Source organism: Oncorhynchus keta, chromosome 5 (assembly GCF_023373465.1).
Source record: "Oncorhynchus keta strain PuntledgeMale-10-30-2019 chromosome 5, Oket_V2, whole genome shotgun sequence".
Lineage (NCBI taxonomy): Eukaryota > Metazoa > Chordata > Actinopteri > Salmoniformes > Salmonidae > Oncorhynchus > Oncorhynchus keta.
In genome coordinates, this window is record NC_068425.1 from 32,530,109 (window position 1) to 32,543,325 (window position 13,217).

At 41.5% G+C, this 13,217-nt stretch overlaps 1 protein-coding gene across 1 annotated transcript; it reads right to left on the bottom strand.

Moving 5' to 3' along the window:
* Positions 1-9,871: 9,871 nt before the first annotated feature.
* On the bottom strand, positions 9,872-13,155 carry LOC127930160 (metalloproteinase inhibitor 2-like). Its single transcript, XM_052519632.1, has 5 exons — positions 12,853-13,155; positions 12,125-12,195; positions 11,437-11,533; positions 10,384-10,505; positions 9,872-10,213 (listed from the first exon to the last, which is right to left on the bottom strand). The coding sequence occupies exons 1-5, from the start codon at positions 12,980-12,982 to the stop codon at positions 10,085-10,087; spliced, it is 549 nt and encodes a 182-aa protein (XP_052375592.1). The 5' UTR covers positions 12,983-13,155; the 3' UTR covers positions 9,872-10,084.
* Between the last annotated feature and the right edge of the window lie 62 nt (positions 13,156-13,217).

The following is a 13,217-nucleotide window of genomic DNA, read 5'->3' on the forward strand; positions in this document are numbered from 1 at the left end:
GTGCTGTACAGAAACCCAGCCTAAAAGCCCAAACAGCAAGCAATGCAGGTGTAGAAGCACGGTGGCTAGGACAAACTCCCTAGAAAGGCCGAAACCTAAAATCTTGTTTTCAGACAGTTTGCTTTGAGAAACATTTGTGCTTGGGTGCATCCTGTCTTGGATCATGATTATTCTACAACTTCATGAGTCCACCTACGGTAAATTGATTTGGAAAGGCATTTAGATCCCACCGTTGACTGCGCAAAAAAGCCATGAGGTTTGAATTGTCGGAGCTCAAAGGATTGAGGCACAGCTGTGGGGAAGGTTAACAAAAAATGTCTGCAGCCTCTGGTCCCCGAGAGCATAACCTCCCTCACAGGAAGTCTGAAACCACTAAGGTTATTCATAGAGCTGGCACACTGGCCAAACTGCACAATTGGGGGAGAAGGGCATTGGTCAGGGAGGTGACAAAGAACCCGATGGACAATGACAGAGCTAATTCCGACTAGCACGTGAACGTGGCACTAGACAGTACTCTGATCTTGTATATATTATTTAGGGTTAGGAGACTCAGCCGGAATAAATAGTGTTGAGGTCCTTTACACACAAAATATTGGGAAATAAAAATCCTGAAAGTTGACATTTAATTTATTAAATATTGGAAGATGACGTGTATAATAGGTAAATGAGAAAGTTGTTTGTATAAGGGAATTGTAAATATAAATGACATGTTTAAGATCTATTTTGCCTTATGATTGCTCGAGACCAAATTGAAATCAGTAATAAGGCAGCAAACCGATCATTGTTCCTCCCGCGGGACAGTTGAGCTAACGTAGGCTAATGCGATTAGCATGAGGTTATCAGTAACAACATTTCCCAGGACATTGACATATCTGATATTTGCAGAAAGCTTAAATTATTGTTAATCTAACTGCACTGTCCAATTTACAGTAGCTATTACAGTGAAATAATACCATGGTATTGTTTGAAGAGTGAACAGTTATGAACTTGAAAAGTTATTAATAAACCACTTAGGTACATTACGACAGTCTTGATACAAAATTGAGCAGAAATGCAATGGTTCATTGGATCAGTCTAAAACGGAGGTTCCGGACCGCGGACCCTTCGCCGGAAGCTCCGGAACGGGAACCGGGAATCTCCGGACCGTGAACCGTCGCCGGAAGCTCCGGACCGGGAACCGTCGTCGGACGTACTGGGCTGGGAAGTCGTACTGGAGACCTGGTGCGAATAGCCGGCATCACTTGTACCGGAACTTTAACACACTTCTCAGGATGAGTACGGAGAGCTGACTCAGGTGGCTTTAAATCGATAACACGCTCTTTAGGGCAAATGTTGTGCATCCTCCACCAATTCAGTAACTCTCATTTCTCTCTCCTCCACAATCTCCCTCAACTCACTGACAGTTTCTGGTTCACCCCCATCAACTTTCACCGCCCACTCCTTGCTCAATCTGTCCCAATTTTCCTCCTCGGTCTCTGACTCACCCCTCAGCGTCGCTGACCACTCCGTGTGCCCCCTCCCAATTTTTTTTCAGGCTGTCTCTCGGGCTTCCGTTGTGGCCGCGAACCCCGGTGTTGTCGTTGTTTTTCCCTCGCTGCCTCCGCCTGCTTCCATGGCAGGCTTCTGTCTCCTGCCATAATCTCATCCCACGTCCAGGATGTCCTCCACTCCTGGCTTTCCTCCTGGGCACGCTGCTTGGTCCGTTGTTTTTGGGATCTTCTGTCGCGATCGTTATAAGGAGAGGACCAAGATGCAGCGTGGTATGTTTCCATCCTTTTTATTTGGAAGCGAAACTCAAAGGAAAAAACAATAAAGCGAAAAACTTGTGGTGAAGCTCAAAGTCGTGCTCGCAGGCAATTATACCTAGACAAGATCCCACAAAGCACAATGGGGAAATGGCTGCCTAAATATGATCCCCAATCAGAGACAATGATAAACAGCTTCCTCTGATTGGGAACCATACCAGGCCAACATAGATCATTAATCACCTAGATAACCCACCCTAGTCACTGTCAAACCCCAACCAACATAGAGAATAAACAGCTCTCTATGACAGTTGACTTCCTGAAATTCAGTAGACGTGTCCCTCAGACCTTTGCTGTATCAGGTATCTTCCTCCGGGCACCTGCGCCACCACTGCGCCACAAGTGTTCCCTCACAGACCTTCACTGACGCCAAGATTTTGGAGGAAATTGAAGTGACACCTGAAGTCAATTTGAAATGAATCACTCTTTATTATCACAATCAGAGAGGTTCACAAACTCAATCCAAGCTTGATGAAAACTAAGGCATTCCCTTTCAGTCCTTATATAATGCTACACAAACAAGTCATAAGCATGATTGACATTATTCATTATCTCTTGTTAAAATTGCTTCCTGCATGTGACTGACTGATACCTCACGATGATTATTCTCTCAAAGCTAGGACCTTGAAACCAAGATGCTCCTTTTAGTTCCCAGAGCAATGTTCTGGAAGTACTGACAGTTGGTCTGAGGAAGAGGTCACAGTCACCTGCACAAACCAAGATAGAGTGAGAGGAGATGCTGTGAACAATTCGAGGCCATCTCTTCAGACAATAAAACTTTCCCTCACAATGTGCTGCATCTCAATCACCGCATCCGCCACTGGCAGCCTTCTGCATCTGCGGTGGAAGGTGGCTGAGCTACAGCGGTGTTTGTCGGACCGTGAGACATCCTGAAAATCAGTCTTCTCACAAAAATATAGTGTATGACCCCTGTATGGAAAGGCAAGACTCTCACGAAACATGTACATGTCAGTGTCTTAATGAAACAACGAGGAAGCAGAATAATCTCTTTTACTTACCTGCTGCATCGGACGGGTACATGACATGCCAATAACAAACCACAACTATGACAAACCACCTGGTACTGACAACTTGGATGGAAAATTACTGAGGATGGTAGCGGACTATATTGTCACTCCTATTTGCCATTTCTTCAATCTTAGCCTGCAGAAAAGAGTGTGCCCTCAGAACTGTAGGGAAGCAAAAGTTATTCCGCTGTCACGTTCGTTGTATGGAGGAGACCAAGGCGCAGCGTGGTAAGCGTACAATCTTCTTTAATAAAGAAAGAACACCGAACAAAACAACAAAACGAACCGTGAAGCAAATATGAGTAGTGCAGACAGGCAACTAAACATAGAATAAGAACCCACAAATACCCTAGACTAAATGGCTACCTAAATATGGTCCCCAATCAGAGACAACGATAAACAGCTGCTTCTGATTTGGAACCAATTCAGGCCACCATAGACATACAAATACCTAGACTAACAAAAAAAACTAAATATACAAAAAAACTAGACAATACAAAAACTAACATACCCACCCTAGTCACAGCCTGACCTGACCAAAATAATAAAGAAAACAAAGATAACTAAGGTCAGGGCGTGACATCCGCTACGAAAGAATAGCGAAGCACCCTGTACTTGTTCAAACAACTGACCAATCAACATGCTACAACTTTTGGATTAAATTGTGTTTGTCCAGATACAATGCTATTTCACATTAAACAAATTAACACCTGACTTTCAGCATGCTTATAGGGAAGGGCACTCAACATGTACGGCCCTGAAACAAATGAATGATGATTGGCTGAAATGAATTGATAATAAGAAGATTGTGGGAGTTGTTTTGGTAGACCAGTGCAGTTTATTACATTATCAATCAGTCTGGTGTTATAAAAAACACATGTGTTATGTCTTTACATTATCTGCCATATCGTGGATTGAGAGTTAGCTATCTAATAGAACACAGCCTGTTCTTTAATGGATGCCTCTCTAACAAACCAGGTAGAACTAAACCTCATCTAAAACCCTGAACCTCATCTAAAACCCTGAACCTCAACTAAAACCCTGAACCTCACCTAAAACCCTAAACTTCATCTAAAACCCTGAACCTCATCTAAAACCCTAAACCTCATCTAAAACCTTGAAACCTCATCTAAAACCCTAAACCTCATCTAAAACCCTGAACCTCTTCTAAAACCCTCAACTTAATCTAAAACCCTAAACCTCATATAAAACCCTCAACCTAATCTAAAACCCTGAACCTCATCTAAAACCCTGAACTTCATGTAAAACCCTGAACCTCAACTAAAACCCTGAACCTCAACTAAAAAACCCTGAACCTCAACTAAAACCCTGAACCTCATCTAAAACCCTGAACCTCATCTAAAACCCTAAACTTCATCTAAAACCCTGAACCTCAACTAAAACCCTAAACCTCATATAACATCCTATTTGAGGTAGATATGTACATGAAGGCAGGGTAATGTGACTAGGCATCAGGATAGATAATAATAAGGTATTTGAGGTAGATATGTACATGAAGGAAGGGTAATGTGACTAGGCATCAGGATAGATAATAAGGTATTTGAGGTAGATATGTACATGAAGGCAGGGTAATGTGACTATGCATCAGGATAGATAATAATAAGGTATTTGAGGTAGATATGCACATGAAGGAAGGGTAATGTGACTAGGCATCAGGATAGATAATAATAAGGTATTTGAGGTAGATATGTACATGAATGAAGGGTAATGTGACTAGGCATTAGGATAGATAATAATAAGGTATTTGAGGTAGATATGTACATGAAGGCAGGGTAATGTGACTTGGCATCAGGATAGATAATAATAAGGTATTTGAGGTAGATATGTACATGAAGGAAGGGTAATGTGACTATGCTGATGCAGGGACTTTAAGGCTTACAGGGTTAGAGTTGACCCAAGTGTTTTCTTCTACAGAAAACCACAAAATTGTAAGGAATTCCAGTAGGCATAGCCTAAAACTGATCTTTCTGGTTTATACCCATTTTTTAAGTGAAAGATGGACAATTTATGTCCATTATGGCAGCTAGGCAAGTTGAGCCTGCTCTGTTTGTTGTCCCATTAGGCAGGGAACTTTTAACAGAAAACAACCAAATTCTGTCTGTAAAGAAAATTTTCAATCAGGGGCCCACTGTATTACAAAATACATTCTTTTGGAGAGCAGACCTGGGCGCTTTCCCCTTAGGCCAGCTGCAGTCAAAATTACAACAATGCTAAATCACAGTGGAAGTATAACTTTTATGCCTCAGGTGGACTCCAGAAGCAGAGACAAAACATTTATCCTATTGAATATTTTTTGTCTCAACGAGCCATTCAATTGAGAGTTACACTGATTTCAGTGTGACGGCTAATAACATAATAATCCAGCTGGCTAATATGCCACACCAGCTTCGTTTCCTCATGTGGAATGTGAAGAATAACAAAGCTAGCAAGCAAAGTGGTTTAGGTAATGTCATTACATAGCTATACATTGTCAGTAAAAATGTTGAACTAGATGCCATTTTTCAGCTTCATCTGAACTCACATTGTGCTTGTTTAATGCCATAAGAGACACCACCATCTGACAAGTTCTGGCAATTTCTGTGTTTAAACAACAATTTTCCCATTTTCAGGCAAGTGACCAGTACCAAAATCATCAGTTTACTTGGAACAAGAAAGACTGCAGGCACTTTTATTTAATATAAATCATAATATATTTTTAAATTAATTGCAGGCATCTTTAAATAACAAAGTACTTGGTGTACAGGGCAATGGGGATGTCCATCTTTTTGTTGCAGACCGTATCAGAAAAAAAAATCTCACCACTCTGGGAGGGGGAAGTCAGTGATTAATCAGTTGCAAAACGGTCTTTATATGGGCCAAATGAGAACCTAGAGTTAGAGATCTGACCTGCTAATCAGGACACCCCTGTCCCATGAAATGTATTAAAACAACTTAGTGAAAAGGACATTTACAGAAGTAAATGTGGTAACAATGTTTGCTAGTCTAGAAGTATTTATTGCTGAAGTAGTACTTATTGTGAAGTAGTAGTAGTGGTTCTTATTGGTAGTGATGGCAGTAATAATGGTAGAAATCTGGCCAGGGAAACAAAGTGGGAAAGTTATTATTTATAGCCTAAGACAATGTATTTGTCTTATGAGAAAATGAGATATTTTTAATCCAAAATTCAAATAGTGATGAAATAAGTGGGTCCATGAACACAGTCTTCTAATTACAAATGATTACAGGGATGGAATTTAAGGATTTGGGGCATTGGCTGTTTCCATCCATGGGACTACATGATGCAACCCTGCCTAAAGCAAGCTCAGTCCTGTTAGTTCTATTGTCTAAACACAGTTGTCTGTGTAACAAAACCCCCTTTTAAAATATAATTCATATGAACAAGTACAAGGTTTTACTATAACTACTGCTCTCCACACCTTTTCTATGCATTTACTGTCCAGACTGTCTATATTTCACACTCTGATATTGCTCGTTCTGGTAATTATTAATTGTTTTGCTTTTTAGATTATTTGTGTGTTTTTTAATTTATAGATATTACTTCACTTTTGGAGCTAGAAAACAAGTATTTCGCTGCACCTCGATGTACACAACCAAACAAACTTTGATTTGAAGGTTGCTGCAGTTTGACAGAGTTTTCATCCTCCCTATAGGCCCAGGAGTTTAAAACTGTGATTAATCACTATGTCATATCCTATCCAGAGATTTACTTTCAGGTCTAAAAGACACTTTCCCATCGGCCAAGTCAGCAGTATTTATTGGTTGCTCAAAGATTATGGTCACTTAACCGAAAATGTGAGTAAAGTCTCAGAGAGGTCAGAGAGTAGTTTGGCCAGAGAGGAACTCATACCGTTTAACCCAATTCAGCCTCCATACGGAGTATTTACAACTGAATATGATTGAAGGAATGACCCCATCTAGTGGAGGAATAATAGACATGGTTCATGAGGGCTTTTAGAGGAGGGTAAGTACTATACAGAGAAACACAGTAGACCTTGATAGACATGGTTCATGAGGGCTTTAAGAGGGTAAGTACTATACAGAGAAACACAGTAGACCAGAACCGATGCTCCCAGTGACCAGGGACTTCAATGCAGGCAAACTTAAATCCGTTTCTCACAAATTTCTACCAGCATGTCACATGTGCAACCAGAGAGGAAAAAACAAAAACTATAGACCACCTTTACTCCACACACAGAGACACATACAAAGCTCTCCCTCCATTTGGAAAATCTGACCATAATTCTATCTTCCTGATTCCTGCTTACAAGCAAAAACTAAAGTACTTCCTACCAGTGACTCGCTCAATACGGAAGTGGTCAGTTGACGTGGACGCTACGCTACAGGACAGTTTTTCTACCACAGACTGGAATATGTTCCAGGATTCATCCAATGGCATTGAGGAATACACCACCTCAGTCATCAGCTTCATCAATAAGTGCATTGACGACGTCGTCCCCACAGTGACAATAAGTACATATCCCAACCAGAAGCCATGGACTACAGGCAACATCCGCATCGGGCTAAAGGCTAGAGCTGCCACTTTCAAGGAGCGGGACACTAATCCGGACACTTTTGTGAAATCCCTCCATGCCCTCAGACGACCCATCAAGCAAGCAAAGCGTCAATACAGGATTAAGATTGAATCCTCCTATGACACTCATCGGGGCTTGAAAGCTATTATGGACTAGAAAGGGAAACCCAACTGCGAACTGCCCAGTGACGCGAACCTACCAGACTAGCTAAATGCCTTTTACGCTCGCTTCGAGGCAAGCAACCCTGAAGCATGCATGAGAGCACCAGCTGTTCCAGACGACTGTGTGATAACGCTCTCGGTAGCCGATGTGAGCAAGACCTTTAAACAGGTCAACATTCACAAAGCCGCGGGACCAGACGGATTACCAGGACGTGTACTCAAAGCATGCACTGACCAACTGGCAAGTGTCTTCACTGACATTTTCAATCTCTCCCTGACTGAGTCTGTAATACCTACATCTTTCAAGCAGACCACCAAAATCCCTGCGCCCAAGGAAGCGAAGGTAACCTGCCAAAATGATTACCGCCCTGTAGCACTCACATCAGTAGCCATGAAGTGATTTGAAAGGCTGGTCATGGCTCACATTAACAGCATCATTCCGGTTACACTAGACCCACTCCATTTCGCCCCAACAGATCCACAGATGACACAATCGCACTCCACACTGCCCTTTTCCACCTGGACAAAAGCAACACATGTGAGAATGCTGCTCATTGACTACAGCTCAGTGTTCAACACCATAGTGCCCACAAAGTTCATCACTAAGCTAAGGACCCTGGGACTAAACACCTCCCTCTGCAACTGGATCCTGGACTTCCTGACAGACTACAACAAATGTGTACTGTTGGGAACACTGGCCTAGTGGTTAGTGTGGCCAGTAACCAAAACGTTGCTGGTTGGAATAACTGAGCAGTCTGTGTGCCCTTGTACATGGCACTTACCGCCAATTTGCACCAAGGACAAGCATACTAATATACCTGACCTTCTAAAACCACATTTCACTGCACCTATCTGGTGTATATTACAATCAAACATTTTTTTGGGGGGGGCAAACCTGAACTTTGTTACAATCAGAAAAATAATTGCCCCGCCACTATGGGACCTGTGGTGGCACCTCTGTCCAATCAGATTCAAGGAAATCACAGGTTGTGTGGGTCGGGCATGGAACGTCTATAGAATGCAGAGCGCTGGTATTATTTTAACAGAAACTCACTCCCGATAGACAAACTCTTTACAGAAATGTTGTAACAGCCTAGAATGGGGTTTAAAACCTACAGCTGCATATACTAACATGGCATATCCTACACATATAGCATACCTTGTACTACAATCTTTAAAAAAGCTGGCCAAAATGTATATGTTCTCTGCAATTTGATGACCCGAGTTTAATTTCCAAACCAGATAAATGTCAGCAGCTACCCAATACCATGGTGGGTATGCATAATGTCTGAGTGGTTTTATACCTAATTATTAACTTTACCATGCTTAAAGAGAAGTCTGATTTGTTAACCATCTACCAAGTAGCCCTTTAGAAGGCTTTCAATAAGCTCCCTGGTCTTTGAGGGACCTTCCAGCTTTATGGGGGGCAGACAAATGGGTAGTCATTCAAAAACCATGTCAACCCCCATTATTTCAATCCATGTAACTTGAGATTTAAGGCACATTTTATTCCTTAACTAATTTAGGCTTACCTAAACAAAGTGGGTTGATACTTATCTATTTTAGTTTAAAGTTTTAGGAACCAAAAAACTGGTTATACATTAAAAATTAGTATATATTCGAAGTTGAGGTTAAGGTTGTTTAAATTCAGATTTTATGACTGTGCCCATATGTAGTGTTCTCCAGAACAAGATTTATGACAAAAACCACTACCCTTCACTGTGGACCACAGCAGCCAAGTTTACCATCTCCAATAAATCAAAGGGTTTTGTCAATAGGGTTGGACACGTGGCTCAGTTCGTAGAGCAGGGTTCTGTCAACACCAGGGTTGTGGGTTTTATTCCCACTTGGGAACAGTAAGGTGATTTTTTTTTAAAAGTGGCTCTAAATAACATCATCTGCTAAATTATTGAAATGTACAGAACATTTATTCCACTGAGTAACAATATTTTCCGACTAATAAAGCAAGGAAGAAATAAGCAAAGTGGCTTAATTTGGTCAATGACATTACAATGCTGAAGCCCTGGTTTAGACCCCAAACTACTGAAGGGCCACATTCAGTAGACAAATGTTTAATGTTACAGAGATTCCATTCAAACTGACATGATTCCTTTCCTCATGTCAGAAGACACTTTGTTATTCATGTATAGAACATCCCATCTGAACTTTATACATTACACCGTGTTGAATGCGTCCCAGGCTTTATGGTATTTCAGGAACACTGTTCCATTTACAGACAAGCATATCGAAGACGATTTGGGGTTTCAATAACACCTTTGGTTCCAGTTTAAAAACAAACGACAAATGAATGACATAAGAAATGATTACCTTGAGTGCTAGATATGTTTATTTTAAATTGCACTTGTAGAAGTGACCAGGAAACAATTTAAAAATCACAACAACTTGCATTTGTAGCCGTGTTTCCTCATGTATTAATTGCAGGCATCTTTAGTCACTGAGCAGTGAGTGGATGTGGCCTGTAGAGTTTAGGAGTCTCCACTATCCAGGAACTACTTCTTGGGTAGTGCCATCCCCTTTTACCAGGCACAGGACCCATCTGGCCTCTTGATACAGGCAAGGTTTTGGCCATTGTGGGTTCCCCAGTCTGTCCACAGGCACGTATCTGAGGTGCTGATTGGACAGGGGAGGGAAGTGCAGCGGATGATCTGTGGATCAGAGTAGAGAGATAAGACCAAGATCACTGGCTGTCCATTACCCCAATACTCAAGCATTTGCAAATGTGACCAGAACAGTATACTCCCTTGAAGAAAATGTGCCATGTAACTATTTAACAAAACTGGTGTATAGTAATTACTATAATTCCCAACACACACACCTTGCAATCACAGCCGCTTTGGTAGCGGTGAGTCAAGCTGTTCTTTTGTGCAGCACTCAAGTCCTCCCAAGGCGGATTATAGCCACACAGTGTTACAGACATCCTTCCAGTCTTCAGCTTGCCTACAGACAAGAGATAGTGAGTCAATGTACTGTGGGGAAAACATGGTGTAGGGTACAGTTGCCCCTAGATGCTGATCTTGGATCAGTTTAGCATTTGCTCCACTAATGGTTAGGATACATCACCCTGGAGCATGAAGACACTGATGCAGCCCAGAATAGATTTATCATCATAAGTGTACACACACACACACTAGTATTAACTAATGCATTAGTTGTATACATTTACAGTGCCTATAGAAAGTCTAAGCGCCTTGAACTTGTCACATTGTTGTGTCTGTTGTGTCCGTCTCATGCATTTACACTGAACAAAAATATAAAAACTCAACATGTAATGTGTTGGTCCCATGTTTCATGAGCCAAAATAAAAGATGGCAGAAATTATCCAAACACACAAAAAGCTTATTTAACTCAAATTGTGAACAAATTTGTTTACATCCATGTTAGTGAGCACTTCTCCTTTACCAAGATAATCCATCCACTTGACAGGTGTGGCATAGCAAGAAACTGATTAAACAGAATAATCATTTTCCAGGTGCACCTTGTGCTGGGGACAATAACATGCACAGTTCTGTCACAACGCCACAGATGTCTCAAGTAGAGGAAGCGTGCAATTGGCATACTGACTGCAGGAATGTCCACCAGAGCGGTTTACAGAGAATTGAATGCTGATTTCTCTACCATAAGCCACCCCCATTTTAGAGAATTTAGCAGTACCTCCAAACCGATCAACGGCAGACCACGTGTATGGCGTTGTGGGCAAGCGATTTGCTGATGTAAACATTGTGGTCAGAGTGCCCCATGGAGGCGGTGAGGTTATGCTATGGGCAGACATATGCTACGGACAATGAAAACTGTATTTTATCAATGGCAATTTCAATGCACAGCAACCAGTGTTGGCTGTTGAACTTGGGTAACATAGTGAGAACCGCACCTGTGAAGAGATATTCCTTGTTGATTTCTAGAGTCACGCTGCACGAAGTGGTGTAAGTGTAGATGGCGTGGATAACCTGGTCATAACCTTTGAACATCTAGCCAATCACAAGGAGAGAAAGGAAGATCTGTCAACCAGCTACATATATAGTTTGGAACCTCACTGACTGTAGCACTCAGGCACAGTTCGTCTTTACCCTTTAATGTCAACAGATCTGTAATGTGCAAGCAATCATTATTTAACCCAGATCCATTTTACAGATGAGCCCTGAATTAGAAATACAATAAAATAAACAAAGAACTCAAAATAAGAAACTCCAAAATGAGACCAGCTTTCTGCTTTTTTGTATGCATTTTCTTCCAAAATGTAAAATATTTTATCAAGGCTCCACAAATCAGGAGCAAAAAATACACAATAAAAGCTGGTTTACCTAACTCCATAAGGAACTTCCAGTTACCAGTCTCAGGCATGGCTAACTTATGCCTTAATAATGATGTCAGGCAGTGGAAGTCTTAGTAAAAGGGCCAACCAACTCAGGTTGAGTTGGTTGGTGATATCTTTAACGAAGTAGCAGCTGAGTACATAGGAGATGTCACCATAGTCTAGGACCAGTAGGAAGAGTGACAATAATTACATTACCATTTAGAGAAAGACATTTTTATAGAATCACTTAAAAGGAGAATCATACCTTGATCTGTTGGATGTCATACTTGATGGCGTTAGACACTGCTTCCTTTCCAACCACCTTCGCCCTGATCACTAGAAGAGGGAGACATGGTTTAACTAACGCTATTGAAATCTATTCCGGTATACTAGTCAGTCACACTGATGGTTTAAGGGTGATATGGAGAGAGAACAGTGCAGAATGCTTCTTTAACCTGCCTCTCCTTAATCTACACTGATTGAAGAGGATTTAACAGGTGACATCAATAAGGGATCATAGTTTACAGCTGGCCAGTCCATGTCATGGAAAGAGCAGGTATCCTTAATGTTATGTAAACACATACATCTCAAATCATTCATTTGTAGGCACACTTCATACCTTAAGCAGAATATAGTGTAGCAGGGCTCTATTCTGTTCCTGGAGAGCTGCAGTCCTGTAGGTTTCCTCCAACTCTAAGCCAGCGCACCTAATTCTAATAATTAACTGGTTGATAAACAGAACAAGGTTCATTACAACTAGGGGTTGGCTTGAAAACCTACAGGAAGGCAGCTCTCCAGGATCAGGGTTGGAGAGTCCTGGCTGTAAACCATCTTACTGTCACCTACTTAACTATGTAAACAACTGTGTGAGAAGATGTAGATAGGCTTAACGATCATGTCCAAATCATTTATACTACGACCACAGACAATCCATAAAATGTTGCGTATTGATAGCTCTCACCTGAAAAGTAAAATGTTGCCAAATTGCCTTACCAACTTCTGAATTGCAAAAAGCCTGTTGAGGATGCGGAGGGAAGCATACGCAAGCGTCTGCGATGTCTTCGACCCGCCAAAGGAACAGAACGACCAGAGTAATGAAACAACTGCTTACATACCTAGTCATTTGGAATCGAATTACGGGGTCGCCAAAATATCACAAAAGGATTTGACGAATGAAAGCGTGAGGAGTAAAGTACACTGGACTCTATTTCCTTCAAGACTGTTCCCAGACCGATGGATAACTCTTCGAAATATTTTCCCTTCAATGAAATCATCCGCTATTTATTGCAGGCTGTGAGCTCCTCCTCCAGCTAGAACCCAGCCTGTGGTAGGCTAAGCATTCTATTAATCCAGAACCG